At 41.7% G+C, this 23,011-nt stretch overlaps 1 protein-coding gene across 1 annotated transcript; it reads left to right on the forward strand.

The window, feature by feature from the left end:
* The first annotated feature begins 6,352 nt into the window (after positions 1 to 6,352).
* On the forward strand, positions 6,353 to 22,689 carry ITM2A (integral membrane protein 2A). Its single transcript, XM_042478538.1, has 6 exons — positions 6,353 to 6,538; positions 15,328 to 15,459; positions 17,041 to 17,229; positions 17,954 to 18,064; positions 19,507 to 19,657; positions 21,617 to 22,689. Exons 1-6 carry the CDS (start codon positions 6,455 to 6,457, stop codon positions 21,703 to 21,705), a joined length of 756 nt encoding a protein of 251 aa, XP_042334472.1. The 5' UTR covers positions 6,353 to 6,454; the 3' UTR covers positions 21,706 to 22,689.
* The last annotated feature ends 322 nt before the right edge of the window (positions 22,690 to 23,011 follow it).

A 23,011-nucleotide genomic window follows, 5' to 3' on the forward strand; every position in this document is an offset into this window, starting at 1 on the left:
GATGATGATGATGATGATGATGATGATGATGATGATGATGATGATGATGATGGACTCTTTGAGATCTTGACAAAGTTGGCACCAAAGGTTGGCTTCAACAGGAACTTCCTGAGAGCCATATCCATTGCCACTCTAGTTCCTCTTGGTCCTGCTCCTACCTACTGCTATGCATTTCTCTTCTCCAAGAGTGACCATACTTTGAGATGAGAGGAATGGGAAGACAGAGGAGTAAACTCCAAAGGCATTGCCTTCTTCCTCTTGGGCCTAAAGAGAAAAAGAAGGTGAAGAGTATGAATTTTTTTACTCCAACTCACTTCTTATTGTTGTTTTTTGATGTACTCTTTATTTGATTTTTACTTTGGGACCAGAAGGAGAGGTGAGCATAATGGCAACAGGTGTTGAGATGGTCATGCTCAGGGGGGAAGCATGAGAAGACGCTGTTCAAAGGAGAGGAGACCCATCCCATGATTGCTGTTGTTTTGGGTGCTTGAAGCAAAGGACAAGATGATGCCTTCCCCTGTTCCATGTGTAAAAGCCAAACAGACCAGCAATTGAACATGTCTCTTTCATATTGCACAGTTATGGAACTGCAGATCCCAGGATTTCGTACGATGGAGCCATAGCTGATCTCTGGTATCGAAGTGCTGTAACTGTGCAGTGTGAACTGTGTAGTTTGAATGTGATGAGGTCACATCCTTTAAGATATCTAAGGGCACAAGGGTGGTCCTTATGGCACAGGGTGCTCTGTATTGTGCCTCACAGCTGTTCCCCAGAATCTGCCACCTAAGGCATCACTTTCATGCCCCAGTTACAAACTCCTTCTCTCACTCTCATCCTTTGTCCTCAGCTTACTTCAATTGCTGCAAACAGGGTCCAAACTGCAAAGTAGTCTGCACTTAGTTAACACAGCAAGGAGGAGAGGGAACGGAATGCTAGAATCTAGAGTTGGAAGAGACCACAAGAGCCATGCAGGGATACACAATCCATCATGCCCTTCCCAGGAGACTCTGGCAAAGTTAAATTGATGCAGCCCCCTTTTAGCTTGTGTGGTCTTCCTCATAAATAACTTTTGTTCTGTGCTGAAATTTTGGAGGGCATGCACTGATCTCCTGGGCAACCATGCTTTAAGAGACGTCATATTTGAAATGGCCTTAGCCCACAGACATTTCCAGAAGGCAGCCTTTGGCCTGCAAATTTTAAGATGTTTTTCAAGTTCTTGGTGGAGCCTTGCCTGACAACTCAGCATTTTTTCCAGTTCTCCATCGCCAACTCCCAAGGGTTTTGCTAGAGAAACATAGTCATTAGACAGCTGCATTGCTTGCGGGGATTTCTTTCTCTCGCTCCTTTTTACTTTCTTGTTTTATTGGTAATCTTTTCGGGATCTGCTCCTCGTTCCTCATCTCAAATATTTTGCAGCATCTCTCTGACCGTTGTGAATATGAGATGACTTTTCCTTCAAAGGGGAACAGTTTTTCTTCTTATCCCCATCAACTTCTCATGTTGTTTTTCAGTCATGAAAAAGAAACCCTGCTTGTATTTTTATTAAGGAAAAGATGTTTTATATATATATATATATCTCCACATTATAATTTATACAAATTTATTAAAATATTTTTAAACAAAAATACAATCTATATCTATATCTATATATCTTTTTATTAATGGAAATGCAAACATTATATATATATATATATATATATATATATATATAAAATTTTATAATCTTTTTCTTAATAAAAATGCAAACATTATATATAATGTTTCCATTTTTATTAAGAAAAAGATCTCAGAGGAAAAATACACAAGCAAAAAAGCACAGTACAGGAAACAAAAAAGATCAGAGAAGGAGGAGATCTATAAAAGAGATGCCAATATCTGTTATAGTCTATTTATGTGCATAAGAAAACTTTGGCTACTACTCAGTATAATAAACCTTTATTCCTAATAGTTGTTTATCATAGTCATCTTAAATAGTAATACAGCATGTCATGGTTATCAAATGGTTCTTTAATATACATATCACCTCCATAAAATTGCAAAAATGAGCCTGAAAGAGAGATTTATATTATCCTCTGTATATTACAGTTCCCAAAGGGATTAACCTATTGCACACAAACAGACACAAATAGAGTCCTGTAGCACCATACAGACGAACATATTTATTATGGCCTGAGCTTTCAATCATTATAGATCATCAGATGTTGTGTTAACTAGACTTTCAACCATGCGTATATGCAGCACATCTGAAATGGATGCACACCACTTGGAGGCACACAACAGCAACCTGGACTTTTAATGGTTGTGCAGAGCAGGGACGTAGCCAGGGGGGGGGTTCTTGGGGTCCGGACCCCCCCTTCTGTTAGATAAAATGAATGGTGCGTGTCACCGCGCCGCCGCACCCAAGCCCCATTATAATGGTGGCACTTAGTCTGGACCCTCCCCTTCCCAAAATCCTGGCTACGTCCCTGTGCAAAGGATTAAATTTCTGGAGTGTTGCATGACAATACTTTCCAAAACGACGGCTCCTGGACAACTACAGGGAACGACTTGAAGGCACACAACAACACAACAGTACATTAAATATCCAAACATCTCATCTGTTGCAAACTCACTGTTTGCTCCCAGGAGAGAAGATTTTGCTTAGCTTTCCCCTCTTATACGCTGGTATATTCTATGTACAGGAAAAGTCAATATATCCATAGTACTATTGATTGTCCATGCATCCACAATCTTGATACAACTACAATGATTATGGATTGCCATGAAACACATAAGGGCAAGATTTCACCCCCTTCTTTCATCTTCTTCTGCTATTATTATTATTATTATTATTTAATTATATTTATACTTTTTGATTGACAATTCATATGGATACAGACAGTATTGTGAACAACGCGAAAGAACAGAGGAGCAAGCTAGAAATGTTGCCTTTTAATACAATGAGGTTTTAAAGAATCCGTCCCTGGGAAACCAGCCAGATAACAGACATTGGCAACATTAGGGTACACTGGATTCCTTCCCGCTGCTGCTTTCTGCTTAACACACTTTTATCGTCTGGGGAATTGCTGAATCAAAAGGAGAAAAGACAAGGATCAGAGCCATCTCAAAGGACATTGTCAGACAAGGGAAATTGGAAGTATAATCCAATGGGAATCCAAATGCAATCATGGGGTTTAACGTTATTGAGTGATAGACTACAACGCATGCCACACACACACATATATATATTAGATATTAATTTGCTATATTATTATGTCATCCATACAATTATATCGTACTGTATTATTTTAGAAGTGGCGATTATATATTATAAGCTTCTGGAGCTCCATTGGCTTCTTTATACAGGAGAAGGAAACGACTGGAGATGTTAGTCATAGACCTGCATTTTGCTGCAGGCCAGGGTTCGGTTTCCAGCTCAGCCATGGAAACCCATTTTGGGCAAGTCACACTCTCTCAGCCTCAGATAATGGTTAGGGCAACCCTCCTCTGAAGAAACATGCCAAGAAAACCCCACGATAGGGTCGCCATAAATCGGACATGACCCGAAGGCACGTAACAACAATATAAAATGGCAGAATCAAGGATTGCATCTTTGGAATTTTGCCGGGCAAATGTTTTCAAGCAGTGGATGGTTGGATCTGTGGGAACCGTATTAGGAAAGCTTAAAATAGCGTGCAGAAAGAAAAAGGCAACAAATGTGTAAGGGACTTTGAGCAAACTGGTAGTGACAAGATTTGTTTGCTACAACCAGATAGGTTTGAAGGGCAAAGCTGGAGCCTTGAGGAACTGCCTGATGCAACGCTGTATTTGCTTTCAAAATGCCCCAGACAGAAGCTTGCAGAAGTTCAGGGAGATCGGGCGCTTCCATCTCCTTTGATGCGGTGCTTGAATAATGTATAGCAAATAACCATGTTTTCCTCAATACAAGATGGCATCTCAGATACTGGAGTAACTCTTGTTTGTTGACCCACAAAGATCAACGAGGTTTTCGGCTCAATCTAGTCTGAAAGTAACAAAGTTTGTCCCTCGGTCGGGGATGTGTGAGATTGTGAAATCGAAGGCTTTCATGACTGGCATTTATAGTTTTTTTGTGGGTTTGTCGGACTAAGTGGCCATGTTCTAGAAGAGTCTATTCCTGACGTTTCACCAGCTGGCATTTGCAGAAGATTTCCATTCACTTTTTAGCCTCGTAGCCGCATGGCCACGATAGGAAAGCCCTCACTCACTATTGGAAAGCCCACTTTGCTCACTTTGGTGCTTCTACGGGACGATGAGAAAGCGCACTTCCAGTTCCAAAAATCATTAAAACCACACACACGCGCAAAACAGAAACCCCAAAAGAGAAGCAAAAGATACATTTAACCTCTTATAGCTGAGAAACAATCCTGGCCAGATTCAGAAGGAATCAACCAATGTAAAGACGGAGAATTAAAAAGCCAGCGCATGTGTGGGCAAAATGGGAGTTATAGTCCAGCAACATCTAAAATGGTGAAGGATGATTGACGTTGCACAGCATTGAGCCACAGCAGTTAAAGTGGCATCAAACTGGATTGCTCCTGCAATGTGGTTGCACCCACATGTCTGTCAGTCCAGAAATTCAGCATGCCAAGGGATCCTGTAGCACCTCTGAGACTTAACTGTGCCAAAGGAGGTGTAGCATGAGCGTCTGTCGACTCGTGTTCCTCAAGGGTGCTACAAGATCCCTTGGCACGCCGCCGGCCTGTGCTTCGGGTATCAAAACATCTCGCAAGATGAAACCAGAGACCGCCTTGAAAATGATCTGACATGGTTTTCCACTGGTACTTGCAAAAGCAGGAAGCTTGGGGGAAGAGAGATAAGCCTTATCAGGACAAATCGGTCTGAAGCAGCCAGAGTTTCAGAGAATACCAAAAGCACAAGATAATGCTCTAAGAGCCTTTAGGGCTGAAGAGCGGGGTATAAATACCACAAATCAGAACATAAGGGGATTACTTGCTAACCAAACAGTCCTTGATGTCGATGGACACTTATCATAGCATCCATTTTACTCTATGTATCCGCAATGGGGAATGTTGTTGGGCCGTTCTTTAGTCGGTTGGGGTTGATGGGACTTGCAGTCTGACAACATTCGGAAGGCAGCATGCTCTCCATTCCTCGATTTAAAATAAAATTATTTATAACCTTGTCTTTTTGACGTCAATGTTTTCCGCGTCTTTATGGATAAACCAATTTATTTGTAATTGGGAATGAGGCTCTAGGCATCTTCTTTGGTCTCTTTTCCAGTTCTTTCATAGCTGCCCTTCTTCCCATTCCTAGTCTTATTTCTTGACCGCAGCCTCCATTTTGGTCAAGGTTTGATCCTAGACTGATGGGGATTTTTAAAGGCTATTTCAATTCCCTCGTTGTCTAGATTTGAATTTGTGTGGCATTTTCTCCCTCAGTCCTTGTTTTTGGTTTTATGTTTGGCCTCAGGCCCTTCCAGAGTAAGATTAACGATCTGCGATTGTTTGCTGACGAACGCCTTAGTTGCCTCAGCTCTGGTTGTTGTTAATAAATTGCTAATTGTTTCAATAACTGAGAATTTAATTGTATTTTATTATTATTATTATTGATGGGAGGGTCGGGGGGGGTAGGGTTACAATGTTTTTATATGAAGTACAAATTCCATAGGACTGAGCCAGGGTGGTTAAAGCGGTGTCAAACTGCGTTAACTCTGAAGTGTAGACGCAGCATTGCTTTGTTTCCTCCTCCTGGGCTTTAATTGTGACGCGCTCAACCTACAGGGGGCGCTCTGTGTATATAAGGCGGCTCAGTGCGCATGCGCGCCCGTCCTCCTCCCGAGGAGGCCTCCTTCGGCCGGAGTGAGCTGAGTCCGCGCCTGCGCACATCCAACTCTGTTTATGTAAGGATAGGAAGGGGTTGAAAGGGAGAAGATAGCGTCGCTGTCGGCTCTGCGCTTGCGCAAATCTCGGTACGAGGGAGGGGGGATTGAAAAGGAGACGGCGACACTGTCGATCTGCGCTTGCGCAAATTGGAGAGGGAAGGGAAGAGAATTGAAAGGGAGATGGAGATACTGTTGATCTGCGCCTGCGCAAATATACCACGGAGGGGGAAAGACTGTTGAGTCTGCGCCTGCGCAAATGTACGAGGGAAGGGGCGGGGAACGGAAAGGAAAGAAGATGGCGTCGCTGTTGAATCTGCGCCTGCGCACATCTACGAGGGAGGGGGAAGAGTGAAAGGGAGACGGCGAGAGTGTTGGCTCTGCGCCTGCGCAGTTCTCTCGACGAGGGGGGAGGGGGGAAAAGGGATTGAAAAGGACCAGAAGATGACTCCTCCCCTCTCTTAGGCCCCGCCCCTTCCCCGAGCAGCGCGAGGAGGAGGAGGAGGAGGAGGAGGAGGACGCTGCGCAGCAACAGTCGGCGGAGGCAGCGGCGAGGATCAGAAGCGTAGAGGAGGAAGAGTCCCCTCTGTCACCATGGTCAAGATCGCCTTCCAGTCGCCCTTCGCCCACAAGGACGAGACCAAGAAGGAGGCGGCGGAGGCGCTGGTGGCCGAGAAGGTGAGAGGGGAGGCGGAGAAGGCGGAGGAGGAGGAAGGCGGAGCAGGGGTCTCCCTCTCTCTCTCTCTCTCTCCTGCGCCATTGGCCGCCATTTTGTGGCAGAGGAAAACAGGGATAAAAAAGGGGGGAGGAAACAAGGGCAGCCCCCCCTCGATAGGAATGGTCTCTTCTTCCTTCCTCCTCCGAGAAGGAGACAGGAGAGGGGCACAAAATGGCGCCCAGGGCCCCCTTGGGCTCTTCGGGCCCCGCTTCTGTCCCGGTTCAGCCTCGGAAGAGTCTCTGAGACCCACATTTGGGGGAAAGAGAGAAAGAAAAAGGGGGCTCAATGGATTATATATATATATATGTTGTATTTGTTATTTAGCAATTATTATTAATTTATTATATATATGCTAAATAATAAATATAACAGTTCTAATAGTAATTTCCAGCAAGGTGCTAAATCAATTAGACATAGATGTTGTATTCCTTATTTAGCATAACCTATAGCCTCCCAAAGGCACACAACCTAAAAGTCATGAAATAGAAACTACAAGACTAAGCAGGGTTTCTTGGGTAGGGGTTATAAGGGTGTTTTTGTTTGGGGTTCAAGGGGTTTTCTGTGGGGGGGAATAAGGGTTTCTTGGGGGGGAATAAGAAATCTTTGTAGGGGGTTTGAGGGTTTTTTCTTTGGGGAATTGGTGGCTTTTTGTTGAGGGTATATAATTTTTTTTTGTAGGGAGCTATAAGGTTTTGGTTTAGTGGTTTAAGTGTTGGACTGTTACTCCGGAGAGCAGGGTTCGAATCCCAGTTTGGCCATGAAAACCCATTAGGAGACCTTGACGGAGTCACACTCTCTCAACCTCAGAGGGAGGCAATGGCAGACCAACCCTGAAGACATTTGACACGGAAACCCTGTGATTGGTTGGCCCCAGGGTCGCCATGCGCGGGAAACGACTTGAAGGCAAACAACAACGCAAGGCTGTACGGTTGAGCATATTTCCAGACCGCTGCATTCCTGATCGCCATGTATGGAAGTGAGAGCTGGACATTGAAGAAAGCCAACAGGTAGAAAATCGGCTCATCTGAGATGCATTGCCGGAGAAGAGCGCTGAGGATACGGTTGACAGCCATAAAGACAAACCAGTGGGTCCTTGAACAGATCAAGCCTGGAATCTCCCTGGAAGCCAAGATGGTCAAATTGAGGCTGTTGTACATCGGCCAACATGACTCCATGGAAAAGGCAATAATGCTAGGAAAGGGAGAAGGTAGCAGAAAGAGAGGAAGAAGAGGAAGACCACACGCCAGATGGATAGATGAAATTGAGGAGGATGCAGGCCTGAATCTGGGGCTTCAGTGGAGGAGGAGGATACAAGGGCTTGGAGCTTTCTCATCCACGGTTGCCATGAGTTGGGGTTGGCTCAAGGGCAGTTAACAGCAACAACAACAAGGTTAATGGCAACCCCTTCTGAAGAAACCTGCCAGGGATATTCCATAATACATTCATTTTGAGTTCATCATAAGTCAAAAATGACTTAAAGGCACACAAGAACAAATTCACTCGGCCCTCCGCTTTCACAGGGGATCCGTTCCAAATCTCTCTCTGCAAAAATGGAGACTCACCTATATCCAAGCCCCTTACGCTTGAATGGGGCGGGGGTGCACCTCATTGAAAATAACGGAGGTCACCCCTCAGGAAACATTCAAGACGGTGGAGTTCAAATCCGTGAGAAAGGAGGGCAACAGTAAAGTTAACCACATCCCTTTCGCAATGCCTGGCATTTCAAGGTTCCTCTTTCATAATAGAATCAGGAACTGGGACAAAAGCTGGCTTACATGGAGGCCAAGCAAAAGGGGGGCAGAAAGTCCCCAAGATGACAAAATGTTATAGTAGAAATAATAATGCTACATGTATTTTAATCATGGGAGGGGAAAGGGTTTTGCACCCCTTTTGCTTGGCTCAGTGGTGAATTGGCTGCTTTTGCCAGGCGTGGGTTCAACGTTTCGCCTCCAGTTGTGCACACCTGGGAAGGGGGCCTCATATTGGTGATGCGGTGGGACTACTGTCTCTTTTGACCCTCCATGTAAATACTAGTGGATGAAAGTTGGCTATATGGAGCTTTAACAAAAGAGTGTGGAATATATGCCAGGTTTCTAAGGCCCCCCTGATCTGTGGTTAAGCTGCCAAAATCTTATGGGGAGAAGTAATGATGAAAAATGCCACATGCATTTTAATGGAGAGTGGGGGGATGCTCTGTCTTCCCATTGCTCAGTGGTGAGTTGGCTGTTTTTGACTGGCATGGGTCCTAAGGTTCATCTCCAGTTGTAAATGGATAAAGTGTGCACACACTAGGAAAGAACAAGCAAACAAACCATACATTGGTGATGGAGTGGCGCTACTATTCCTTGACCCGCCATACCAGTGGACTAGCTCACAATGTGAGATTGAAACCCCTGTAGTTGGAGATGGAAGACAGAGACTTAAAACATGTATAGGCATGGTTTTGGTTTCAACATGAACAAATAAAGTTACCTATGACAGAACAGAACCAAAGGGCAGTGCCTCCTAGATTCTTGCCCAACCCTGCTGTGTCATATTGAACCTGGGACCTTTTCCACTTGGAGGTGTCTTCTATAACCAAGCTACAGAGCGAGGGAATTTGCTTGCATCCTTGGTTCTTGTCTGGTGGTGGGCTTTTTGTAAAGGGAGGAACATACAACCACTGCAGTTAAAAGGAAGCATGCTGTTTTTAACAGTAGAGCAGATATTTTGCATGTAAATAGTCTCCTCTGCAACTGAGAAAGAGTCTTGCAAAGTAGGTGCACTTGGAGCAGGCCATTTGTTTTTGGCACCCACAAGTAGGTCACACTCATGCAATCAGGTGGGCTTGTGTGGGCTTGCTGTTATATAAACCAACCATTTAAGAAGCCTTGTCTTATTTTGCACCTTACTACCCATGTCTTCAAAGAAAACGGTGTCTTGCCACCGCTGCAGCTCATGTTGATGTCAGGGTCTGACCTACTTTTGGGTCCATACTTGCTGGTTGTAGAAAAGAGGTCTGCTTGGTTTGACAAATCCTCTGTGGAGGGTCAGATGTTTTGTGTCTGGTATCTCAGATCCTCCATGGAAATCCTGTACTTTGCTTGAACCCTTAAGAGCGGTCTGTATATGTGCAAAGTTGTTTTTGCTCCAGGGCTGAGCCTGATATAGAAAGGAGGTGGGGAGGACAATGAGGTTTGATTGGTTTCCTGCGCTGTTTCCTGCGTGGGCCCTCAACAAAAGCTGATTCATTTCAGTTTTACCAGAAGTAGGAGCTGCTTTGTTGACAGTGTACATGTTCGTGCTTGAACGCATTTGGAAACCGTGTCAAGCATTCTTCTCGCTGGGCCTGCATGTTTGGAGGGTCTGGAGGCCGTTCAAAGTATCTGCTTTGTAGCAAGCATTGCTGCTTCATCTGCGCATACAAGTTGTAACTTGCTGGCTGTCTCTGGCTTCTTCAAGGGCAAATGACGGCTGCCTCTTTCCCTACACTGAGAATGTGCAGTGTGCTTTATGAAATGGTTACTCATTCGTAGATAAACATGTAGGGCAAAGTTATGGTTGGCAATTGGAAGAGAATAAGTTGTAATCCTTTTTTCCAGTCAAACACAGTGAAATGCATGTAGGTACTTCTAGTAAGATTATGTAGGAATCCCCTTTTGCATGTTACTGGCTAAGTTTGTAAAACATAGGTGCTACCTTGGTGTGTGTGTGCGCGCGCACACACACATTTGTGTATTTGTATAATGATGGACACTAAAATAGTCAGTAGGTGTTAGCTATCTCAAGCAGTGGAGCTCTGCTTGAACCAAATAGGGCAACATTGTGGCTGAGGGGCTTTTTACTATAAACTCAACCGTTTAAGATTAATACCCCACAATTGAAGTCTAATTGCTCCACATATAGTCAATGGACCAAGAAACACTCCAAGAGAAAATGTATCTTACTATCCTGCATGCATGGTTGTGTATAGAGTGGCTTTCTTGTTTGTGTGTTAGAGAGAGAGAGAGAGAAACATTGACAATGAACTGCTGCATGGTCAGAAAAAATCCTGAAGCACGATGCTGAAGGTTGTTTTATAAGTGACATATTTGTTAGATCACTAACAATATACACAAAGAAAGGGTCGTGGCACTACATTATAGAATCAAATAAAACCTAGGATGCATTTTTAAGTGTTCATAGTAAGATTTGGGTGGCAATCCTATGCTTGCTTCACTGGGAGTAAGCCAGACACACTTGAACATGGGAATGGGGGGGACCCTAAGCAGATTGTTTCTGTGGTTTAGTTCTGGTAGACACTGGTCATCCCTAAATTTAAGATTCAAACTGACAAATCTCTTAAGACAGCGAAGCTTTACAATCACAGATGGGTTCATGTCTTAAGCCATGGCCCTAAAACATTTTCATGGGAGCCAACTCTGCAAACACACCCAAGGTTTCCCATAGGAGAGCATAATAAAAGGCCTCGCCCAACAAGTCTTTGATGAGACAGTCTTGCCAAGTTTCCTGGCTGGCAGCCAAAGGAGAAGGCGCATGATGCATCCAGAGCCCTGTCAAACATCAAACAGGAAATTGCTTTGTTTGTTGTTACAGATGTTTCCTTTGTCCTTAATCCACTTTCATTTTAAATCGAAAAATTCTGAGCTGCATCAAGATGTCCACGAACTCTTGTTTTTCTTTTTCCAGCAGCTTTGTGGGAGGCCTGGATTTCTTCAGCGTTTTGCACTTCGCTCTTGAAATTTCTCAAGCAAATGAATGGTCATGACTTGGCCTAGCTGTTCACCAGTTGCAAATGCATAGTTCAAAGGTTGAAGGCTAGAGATTAGTACCCAAGGATGTGTCCTCTGTGTGTGTATATACAGTACCTGGCATTCTAGCAAAATGATCCATTAAAGAAAGGCTGGAAAAGATATCTGGCTGAACTCTTGGAAAGCTTCTCCCAGTCAGGCCTGGGCTATATGTCAGGGTAGCAGACCTGTGTGTCTTTTAATACTGGTCTATGCACATCTTCCAACCATGATCTGATGCGGGATAATGTGTACTCACAGTATTTGCCCTTGTTGCTTGAACAAGTCAGAAACTTCCCATGCATGTTTTGTTTGGCATAATATTTTAACCTGAATGCAGGCTTTTAAATCTTCTAACATGGCAGAGTCATAAGCCGGAGAACACGTACTTACTGCCATGTTCAGACCAGGCCATTATAATGCGAATTTTGCTGAATTGTAAAAAGGAATTATGAATTGCACAGTGCTAATGTTTGCATAATTTGTGGTCTAGTAAAAGTAGTATTTGGAGATTCAGGTATGCGTCAGTTAACAGAGTAAATTTGGTATCTGACATGGAAAGGTGACAATGTGTAAAGAATAGGGATATGTTTCTTCACCACAAAAACAAGAAGAGCACTCGAACATGTTTTGTACAAAAGTAACAATATGCTTGTGTGATATGAAACACATAAAACTTTCATAAGTAAACAAAAACTTTTGGAGCCTTCTAGAGACCTTTTGCATGCAGCCTTTGCTATCCTTATGATTTACATTTTGGTGGCCAAACTTACAGAACTATGTTTGTTTGTTTTTAAACCAGGTTAGGGATAGCTGGCTAGGCAGGCCTGTCTGTTTTCCCCATTTTTTCCTGTTCTACTGTTTGCATATATTCAATATGGGATTCTGGAGGTAGCTCCTGTCTACCTTGCCTGTTGTAGGCAGACATATGTTGCTACAGTAGGATTAGCTGGAGCAGTGGCCCCCAAACTGTGCTCTTTAAGGGATTTTGGACTTCAGCTCCCAGAATCCCAGACAATTGGCTGACATTGTTGAGGATTCTGGGAGCTGAAGTCCCAAATCTCTTAAATGGCACAGTGTGGGGAGCACTGAGCTAGAGCAAAATCCCATTCTTGGACAGCTCAGACTGCATAGCTTTATTTGCTGTAGGCATACTGCTACAACCTGTGTTTTTCCAGTTCTCTCTCACTATCCTCCCAAAACTGATGCTGTTTTAAAAAAAACTAACTAGACAGAGGAGAAGGAGGAAAGACATGGCTGAACAGTGTAAAACAGACATTGTAAAAAGGATTTTCTTCATCAAAGGCTTTGTTTACTGAGGTATGCCTGTGTAGTTAACATTTTGAACAACCTTACATTGCACAAGAACAGGGGTTGCCTTTGCTGTTTCCTGATTCTTCTAGGAATAGAGGATTTAAAAGCTTACTAAGAGATAGATATACTGTATAAGAATGCTTATGGTGTCTGGCTTCCTTACTCTAGCTTGTGGGGAAAGTCCCATTTTTTGAGGTCCTTGCAGGAGAAGGAGGCTAAAAGTAGATAGAAGTAAACATTTTAGTTTACACCTTGGAGTACATCAAACTTGGGTTGTAATCTTATCATGTTCTTTCGACTAGCAAATGAGAAGGGTTTTTTTTAATGTACATGTAGTTAAAGCAGACTTCAGTTTAAATGAGCTATACACAGCTTTTGATATACATGATGTCTAAGTGTCCTGATTATTCACCATAAGAGTGCATAAGCCTTTGCCTCAAATGCTGAGAAGCAAGTAACCAGTATTGCTGGGAATTCTTCCGAAATGTGCGAGAGGCCTCCTTTTTTGCTTACACAGCTACCTCATCCGTAGCTGCATACTTCCTAGGTTTGGAGGCTGGGGCAGGTTGCAGCCTGACAGCTTGATGCCTGCTCTTGATTTTTTCCAGTTGCTTGCTTTCAGCTAAGTGGCATATTGAAAGCTGTAAAAGGCGTCTTGGATTCCTACATGCATCAGATGTCGGGGTGCTTGGGTAAGCTACCAAATGAAATTTTTGAGCTTTTACATGTCCATGCAGAGGCACTTGATGGAGAAATTGAAGAATCACAGTTATATTAAGGAAACACCAGGATTTCACGGTGCATCAATCTAGGCTGCTAGATAATTATCTGCATACATGTACTTTGGTTGTCAGCCCTTTTGCTGTTTTGTGATAGAGCTTTCTTTTAGAGGCCAAAAACTAGTATTTGCTGACACTCGTAGCTGCTTCAGCAGAGTATTTTGGGTTCTGGAAAGCACCAGATTATTTTTACATAACTGAATTTATTCTGACTCTGGTGCTGACGCTTCCTTTTCTCCGACCCGTGATAACGTTCCTCTTCCAAACTTGTGTGTGGATAGACAGGGATTTCTCACTTCACTGTTCACTAGAGAATGGAGATTTGTCACTTCACTTGCTTGTTGGGTTAGTTTTATGGTACTTCTGGGGCTCAAATTGATGTGGATGAAAAAGCATTAAAATAATTTAACTTGCCTATGTTCAGTAACATAATTTTAAGATTCCTAGCAATAACACAAGTGTTACAGCAAAGGTTGTACCTACTACGTCAAACTGAACAGTTTATGTTCTGTTGAACATTTTAGATTATGGATGATACTAAGCTAAATGGCTTTTGGTTATAGGAAAAAAAGAGAGTGAGGAGTCTCTTGGTGGTATAGTAAATATGTTCCATGCTATATTGTGGACATTACGCTGAGAACCAAGGGTTGGAAAATCTACTTAGTACACAACCACAAGAAGTTCAAGGACTTCAGTTTAAGGTCCAAATCACACTGCAGAAATACTCCAGTTTGAGACCGCTTTAACTGCCTTGGCTCAGTGCTAAGGAATCCTGCGAATTGTAGTTCATGGTGGCACCAGAGCTCTCAGAGAAAGCTAAATGTCTCAAAACTACAGTTCCCAGAATTCCCTAATGTTAACCAGGGCAGTTAAAGCGGTCACAAACTGGATTATTTCTGCAGTGTGTTTTGGACCTAAGTGTAATTCAATATGTTCTAATTGTTCATTCACATTAATATACACTTATTAAGGAGAAAGCAAGTGATTTGGGACCAGTTTTGTGTTGCTAAATCAGCTTCATTTAAATCGATCCTGTTCCAAGGCCTTCTGGATTAACCAGAAACAGTGAATCCAACAGAAATGTTGCTTAGTGGGTCTTTCTAGGTGTCTGTGTAGAATTGCAGTCCAAAAACAAGCATCTCATTTGAACCTGAGTATACACTACATATCTTATGAACTTTCAGTGGTCTGTGCAATCCGCTTTGAAAAATGTTAGAAGGAAGATTAGAATATGAAAGCAGCACAGTGAATTAAAACAGTAAATGCCAGCATCCCTTTCCTTTGTGAAGTATAACAGTCTGGCCTATGGTGATGGTAGGGTTCAGTCCTTGCATGATGTGGAGGAGAAACTGAATTTTGCTAATAGAAACTCTGGAGGAGAGCAGTTACAATAAACAGCCTTGGAACGGCTGGTAGGTTTGTGGAGTCTCTTAAGAAAATGGTACACAATATATTGCGTTGTTCCCTGTCACTTATAATATGTGCTGCTGAAGACGATGACTTTGAAAAGTACATGATTCATATATTTTATTATGTTAAAGGATGTTTAAAATACCAGAAATGTTTTTAGTGGCTTGGAGAGAAGACAACTGTGGCATAGTTCTGAAAGTTAGTGAGGGCTGCTTGTTCAGCTGTAGTGTTTTAAAGGCATTTGAAGTACTGTGAAGAACCTTTTGTTTGTGTTAAAAATTACTACTGTGATATCCTTATGTCAAAACATGTCTCAAGAGCTTTGTCTGGTACTTAGTCTTTTACCTTGAGGAGTGATGTTATCCTCCTAGTTCAAGGTTAGGAGTAATTTAAGAAAATCTTGTTTCTCTTGTTTTAAGACAAAGAAGTTAAGCACATTCTCTTTTTCTCTTTCTTTCTCCTCTCCCCCCATCCCAGGATCCAGAAGTTGCGACACATGGCCATGAAAATTCATCTGGAAGGTGTCTTCTGACTCTCTTGGGTCTTGCATTCATCTTAGCAGGAGTGGTGGTTGGTGGAGCATGCATCTACAAGTACTTTATGCCAAGGGTAATGGAAAGACTGTCCTTCTTTACTTTTCATTTTTGCTGGAATAAAGTTGGCAAAGGAAATGCAAACATTTCATAGTGAAATAGTCCACATGTTGGAAGCATAGCATATAATTGAGTTGGGATGTGGGCATAAATATCAAGCTGCATCCAAAAGCATTGAAGAACTATGACACTTAGAAGCAAATGCGTCCAGGTTTCCTGCATAGGGTTTGTTTCTGGAGAAGAGAGAACTCTTTCTTGTCTCTTGTGTGTTTGCTTGCCATGGTTGCAAGTACACTGCATCCCTCCTTTTGCCCATGATCAGCTCCAGTAGTGGCAGGCATCTACATAGTTTCTTCTTCATGGTTCTCAGAGTCCAGAGACCACACATGAGCTATGTCTCCGGAGTGATAGGTCTTTGAAGGATCTCAGTTGACCAGCCAGCAGCATCCTTCCCAGCCTCTTTCCATGACCAGATTGGTAGAGTATGGCCCTATACAGATAGGCCAAAATAAAGCTGCTTCAGATCACTTTGGAGGTTTGGTGTTTGAATGATACATGCATCCTAAGAGTCTGGAAGCTGCACCAAAGCTGCACTCCAGTCCTTAGGACTGGATCATGGGTTTGGTGCAGCTTCTGGACTCTTAGGACACATGTATCATTTAAACAGCATACCTCCAAAGTGACTCAAAGCAGCTTTATTTTGGCCTGTCTGTATCAGGCCTATGTTTCTTTGTGATGTCTTTGCTGCTTGCAGTGACAGCAGGCCAACCTGCTGCTTAGGTGTCCTGGAATGATTTGTTGGCCATGGTCATGTTAGGGTCATGTTAGGGATCAAATCATAGGTTCCTGGGGAAAAAAGCTTTCTATTAATACTTTTCACTCATCAGGACATTAAAAAGCCACATATAATATATGCATACATATGAAAAGGCTGGATCATGAGTTAGACAAATTTTAAATAGCTAGTTTTAGATGAAGCCAAATTGAAGCAAAATTATTTTTTCATTAGGAGCAATCTGAAACATGGTTTCAGACACTTTCCATCACTGGACTACTTTGCAAGTGTAATTCTCATCACCAGCACATACATAAGCAGATTTGAGATATGTAATAGTTTTCATGTTCTTGACAAAGTTTAATCAACAAAGTGTTGGGCCAAGAAATTAATTGAAATATTACAAATAATCATCACTGCTTGCCAGAATTTAATTAGCTCTTGTGTGCATAACATTACTAATTTAATTCAGGCAACACTGCAAAAGTGATAATATTCCTAAAATACATTCCAGTTGTGACAGTCTCTTTGCCTTGTTAAAGGAATCTACTTTGTGTCCTTTGGGGAGGATTCCATGATTGAAGATATGAAAGGGAAAAGCTTAAACCTTGTGTGGGGTTTATCTGCAGAGAGAATGTGCGGTGTCTCCCTGCTTTTACACACACACTGTAGCCACTTCTAGTATTTCAGATTTTCCTCCCACTTCAGCAGTAAATGGATGAACAATCCTTTGGTGTCATAGCTAATTGTGAGTTAGTTGCGCCTGCGTGCCTGTTAATCTATCCCCAAAGATGTTTCATAGCTGCTTATTTTTATTTTTAGCACAAAGTGTTCCGTGGGCAGATGTGTTACGTGGGAGAGGACAATCCGGATCACGCGGGAGAGCCATACTTCCTGCCCATTGCCGAAGAGGCCGACATCCGCGAGGCTGATAACATCGCCATCATTGATGTTCCTGTTCCAAAATTCTCAGACAGTGATCCTGCAGCTATCGTTCATGACTTTGACAGGGTGAGTTGTGACATGTCTGGTGTTCTTCTTTTTGATAACTTGCTATTTTAATGGATTTTCATAAAAGGTAGTGCAAAAGAGAGAGGGGGGGTCTTTCTCCTTCCCTACAGATAGCAAAATGTTGCCCATTTCTAGTTTGTTTCACTTAGTATGGGGGAGGAAAAGTTGCCTTCTGAAAGCGGTTACTACAAATAAATCTTTATATGCAAACAATGGCAAACTCCATCTGAAAAAAAAAGTGCCACGAAAATGCCTTAGAGCTGCCATAAGTCAGAAACAACTTGAAGGTGTGCAACAAGAACAAACCAGTTTTTCCAATAAAGTATAATATTTTAGCCACAACTTCACTGATTGTTTCCTGGGTGTACCAATCCGCAGATACCGAAATAAAAGGCGACAAACCATGAAATTGCTCTGATAGCTGGACATAGGAAGCACACAGCCCTTGAGAAATAAAGTCCTTAAATATTATTATTACAGATAAGCTGTGCTGACTAGTCATTTACAACAGAAGGAATGCTGTTGGAGGAGAAGGCTTCCTATTAAAGGAAAGGAACGTCTGGCTACAACCCAACATTTCAAATATTGTTTCACTTCCAGTTGCTTACAAAATTTCATCAGGCAGATACATTAAAAATCAATGCACTTTAGAGGGAATTTAAAAAACCGTAGTTATAAATTAGTTCAACCAAATTACTGAGAGTTTCTTCTTGTCTCTTTACAGCTCCTTACAGCCTACCTTGATCTGCAGCTTGGCAACTGCTACGTGATCCCTCTGAATACATCCATTGTTATGCCCCCACGGAATCTGATGGATCTTTTTGCAAAACTAGCGGTGTGTATTGATTTATCTCGGTTTAGCTTGGGAAGAGATAGTCTTTTCTTTGACGACATAATATCCCTGTAGCAATACAGTCTTGTCCCATTAGTGGTGAGTACAAGCTGGCTAATGTTTCTAGAAACTTCAGAGTTACTGGTCAGTTGCACTAATATTCTTACTTTATTTATTATAAAGGTAGCTACCTGAAGCTGGCCTCATTAAGGATTATAAAATAAGACTTTCTTTCTGTGTGCTGGATTTTATAGTATATAGTAAAAGTTCAGATAGGATTTTCCAAGATAAATTGTGGGTGCAAGTCTATAAATATAGGTCTGCCCAATAAAAACATGGCTTCCTAAAAACTGAGCTTGTTATTTTTGAATATGAAGAATATGTCTTGTTTATGATAAAATTAAGTCTAGTTTATAATAAAAGTAAGAAAAAGAATCATACCAAGAATTGTATGTAACAATAATGAGGCAGATTCCAGATCTGGCATGTAGCTCATCCCAGCTAAAGACTGCATGTCTTGATGCATCTTAAACTGCTTTTCAATAGACTAAAACTGATTTAAATTAGTAACTTAAACAACCAGGCCCCATAACAGATTAAATATTTTGCCAGTTTACTACTGCAAAGAGAAGTAAATAATCAGCTTTGTGGTTTTTGACATGTCGGCTGAGGGTGTCTGAAACTGGACTTCCTTCTGAGTAAGCACATTTAGAAACTGTTTTAAGATGACAAAAGTGGCCTCCTCCTCCTCATTAGGTTTTGGTTATGTTGAATGTTGAATGTTAACTGCCTTCATTAAACTGTCTGAGCTTCTAAATCCAGTCCCAGTGACCTGTTAACAACAACCAGGGAGACCGGATTAACTGTGTCCCCAGAAAGCTCCCGTTGTGACTCTTATAATCTTGTTTACACCAGGCACTGTCTGAATAGCTTATCTGTAGCCAGTGAGTGACTGAATTGGGAACTGGGCAGTTGCATCCTGGAACAGATACCTATATGTGTGTACTTAAAACACACTTTATTGGTATTAGTTGTGCATTTCTTGTGTCCCAACAACCTTAACTGCAAATGGTTTGAATAGTTAGTTGTTTCTTCCAAAATAAGGCCTAGTAATATGAAATGGCAAGAACACATTGTAGTAGCTTTCAAGCGTGGCAGTCTGGATGTTGTTCAGTATGGCTAACTCATCCTTTGTTTCTGATCTTGTCACTCTCCCCAAAAAACTTAGGTTTGTCAGCCCAACCAGATATCTTCATGCAGTCATGTGCACACACATATCTGCATGGAGAAAAGCTATGTGAGCAGGTTGCTCATAAGCCTTTGTGTCATCTTTTCATAAGACTTTGCTTCCTGACCCTGCTTTTCAAATTTGACACTCTGTACAAGTTGAAAGAATTACAAATGGCTCATAATAATAACATTTATGTTACTTTTCCCCCTTACAGACCGGTTCATATTTGCCTCAGACTTACCTTGTTCGTGAAGAAATGGTTGTGACAGAAAAGATCGACAATGTTTCTGATCTGGGCATTTTCATTTACCAACTCTGTGTAGGGAAGGAAACTTTCAGACTTCAGCGCAGAGATAAGACAAATGGTGAGTTTCAACTTCATTTTTGTCTTAAACAAGTGGAAAGAAAGGGCCTCCATTAAGCTGTTGAAAGAATTTTGCATTTAGCAGTTTAACTAGCTTTTTTATTTTTATTGTTTCATAATGGAGTGGGCTTCTCTTCAAAACTTGTATTTCAGAAAATAGGGGGTAATTTGAGGCCATTTCATCAGATTAAACTCCAGTGAAAGTCAGAATGAAAATTTTTGCTGGTGGTCAAGCATAACAAGAGTTTTGAGGCAAGCAAAAGGCGAATGAATATTCAAGGTTGTAAATACTGCAACAGTTGAATTGCACTACCAAATAGTTCAGCTGAAACCTTCTTGACAGCAGGAAGATGGCTTGGATTATTTGGTTCAGAATTTAGCTTTTGGGGAAAAAAGGGGGGCAGTTATCATATTTGCCTAGAAGGCAGATGTTTAGCATCATCACACTTCTCTTCAGCTGCATATTCACACAGAAGAAAGCTGTGAAATGGGATTGAATCATGCTTATGGTTTATTGTTGTTTGCCTTCAAGCTATTTCTGTCTTACGGCAACCTTGTATCCAACACACAAGCCACAGTACCACATCGGCTCTGATGGTTTACTGAAGGCTAAATATTATGTATCTAGAGAAAATAGAAATCTGGTTCTGAAGTTGTGATCTAGAGAGTTTGGGGTCATCCCAGGACATTGGGATCCTTTATTAAATGCCTTTTTATTTGTGGTCTGTCTATATCATGTATACAGTGCTCTACTTTAGAACTTTCTAGATCTTAAGAGTTTTGGTGGGTGATACACCATTCCTCCATACTACACAAAACACAAGGCGGCCGGGGGACGACAATGACGACTAGTACTTAGTTTTGCTTCAGTTGCCACAGCAATAACATGCATAGGACTTTTGCTTGGTCGGAGCATTGTTTCTGTCCAGAATCTTTCCCTTTCTGTTTTGTTAAGGGTCTCTTTTGCTTTTTGTGTGTGTGTGTTTTGCTTTTCTGATTACTATTTCTTGTGTTGTTGGTCCCTCGGTGCCTATGGCCTCTGTGGTGCATGTTGTATGGAGGGGAACATTCTTCTCATGGATGGATACAAGTATCTCCTTTGTTTGGGAGAGAAGCACTAGGTTTGTTGCTGTCAACGTAGCATCAGTTTAATTCTGGAGCCCTCTCAAAATCAGTCAAATAAACAAATCCCTTTTGTGAGAGGAAACCCTTCAGTCTGTAGAGTAGGGGTTCCCAACCTGGGAAGTGCACAGTCCCTAAGGGCTCCTTGGAGCACAGGTTTGGAACCGCTGCTCTAGAGGAACCTTCTAAGATATCACTGACCTCCAGTGAAGCTCCAATAGTCTTTCTGATGCAGAGGGCAGCAAAGGGAAAACACCTCTAAACAAAACATGCCTAAGGTGCAGCTACACTGTAGAAATAAATCAAGTTTGTGCCACTTTAAGTGCTGTAGCTCCATCCTGTGGAATCCTGGGATTTGTAGTTTTATATGACCCTGCTGTTTTTCCTGAAAGAAACTCGTTCTGGAAAGAGTTAGAAGGCAGCAGGAAGGATTTGTGAAGAAGTAAATTAAGGCAATTCTATCTTGCAAATAGAGGCAACCATGAAAAATTCCTTATCAGGAGTAACACTTCTCTTGGTATTATAGTAAGTACTTGCATGAATAATATTACCTTGAAAAATGATATATCTGCACAAACACATAATCTTTCCTAAAGTCATTGGATTCCACCACAGGGTTTTGAATTAGAATTTGTTTGGATTATGGAGACATCTGTGTTAATGACCCCTATGACCTCTTACAGAAATGAATCTTTAATGGAAGAAGAAATTCCAGGTTAATATTGTGGCTAAATTCAGTGTCATATACAGTCTTTCAGGGGGAGACGAATCCAGCTTAAGTTCTCATTTGCGGCGCTCCACTCAGTCAATTCCTGTTCTGTTCTTTATCTCTATCCAGGCCTCCAAAAACGTTCAGCTGAGAAGTGCCATTCAATCCGGCACTTTGAGAACATGTTTGTTGTTGAAACCAAGATCTGCCTGCAATGAAAAGTACAGGGTGGAAAGTGACAATCACGCATCTTCATTAAGAAGTCCAAGCTTTACATCTTAAAACTTCAGAATTAAAAATGTGCAGTGATAATCAAAAGCCTTATGCTTTTTTGTGAATTGCTTAGATTAAAAAACAAAGGGCAAACTCCAAATTCACCCTAGGTTCCCTGGTGCTGCTACATTTTCCAGATTCTTAGTGTGAATGGAAACTAGCACTTAAACCGATACCTATTACTCACCTGAATGTCTGTTTCAGACCTTTTTTTAAACAAGGAGAAGTACAAGAACCCAGATCCTGCATAGTAGTGTTATCGCCACCTTGACTCCTCACATTAAGACAAAAGTGACTAAACTCTGGTTTGCACATTTTTGCTTAGATTTGTAAAATTGTTCTGCACTTGGTTCTCCTATAGAAAGCAACACTCATCATGACTTCTAAGGTTTATTTGAACTTTATGTGTGTAGCATGTAAACTTTAACCTTGGTAATCATAAGCAGCTAATACTGCTTCCCCCCCCCCCCCCCCCCATTTTGTGCAATTACTGTATTGAACTTGTATGTATATTTGGAACCTTCCCTCGGCTGACCTTGCTACTTACTTTTCTCTCTTTTTGTTTTTGTGATATTTAGTTGTATATCCAAGCACAGTTCCTACTTAAGCTTTTATGTTAGTATTTTGACGCTGAATTAGTTTCAGCATCTTAATTATGATGAGCTTATGTAATTACAACTTGATTTGGCCAACCGTCAATGTTTCTGTAGCTGTAAATTCCCTCCTGGCCTATCTTACGAAACCTTTAGAGCAGAACTTCTTATCAGCAAAGTAGCACTAGTAAGCAATCAAAAAGTATTGGCTGAGCGCATACGACTGTGGAACAAGACGGTAAAGCGATTGCTGGTGAGTTGCTAATTTCAGTGTTTTATAAGGGACTTTATATTTCACACAATCCTGCAACCCTCTAATAAATGTTTCTCTAAGACTATGGTGGTGACATCTGTTTTTTAAAAAATAACCCCGTTCATTTATTACAATATTTATCCCAGCATATATCAAAAGATCTCTGGAAAAGTGTGCCGATAATATCACTAAGAGTCATTTAAACCGTCTCGAATCATTAAGCAATGTACTGGGTTAAAACAATGGGAAACCATGTGAACAGATCGCAACAACTGATTGTAAAGAGAGCGTGTTTACTGGTAATTATTGTAGCATGGCAGTCTTGTACTGAAAATGGAATCAAGACTTACTATGCTCTCGCAGTTCACTTAGTATTTGTTGCAGGAACCAGTTTCATAAGAGTGT

Source organism: Sceloporus undulatus, chromosome 7 (assembly GCF_019175285.1).
Source record: "Sceloporus undulatus isolate JIND9_A2432 ecotype Alabama chromosome 7, SceUnd_v1.1, whole genome shotgun sequence".
Lineage (NCBI taxonomy): Eukaryota > Metazoa > Chordata > Lepidosauria > Squamata > Phrynosomatidae > Sceloporus > Sceloporus undulatus.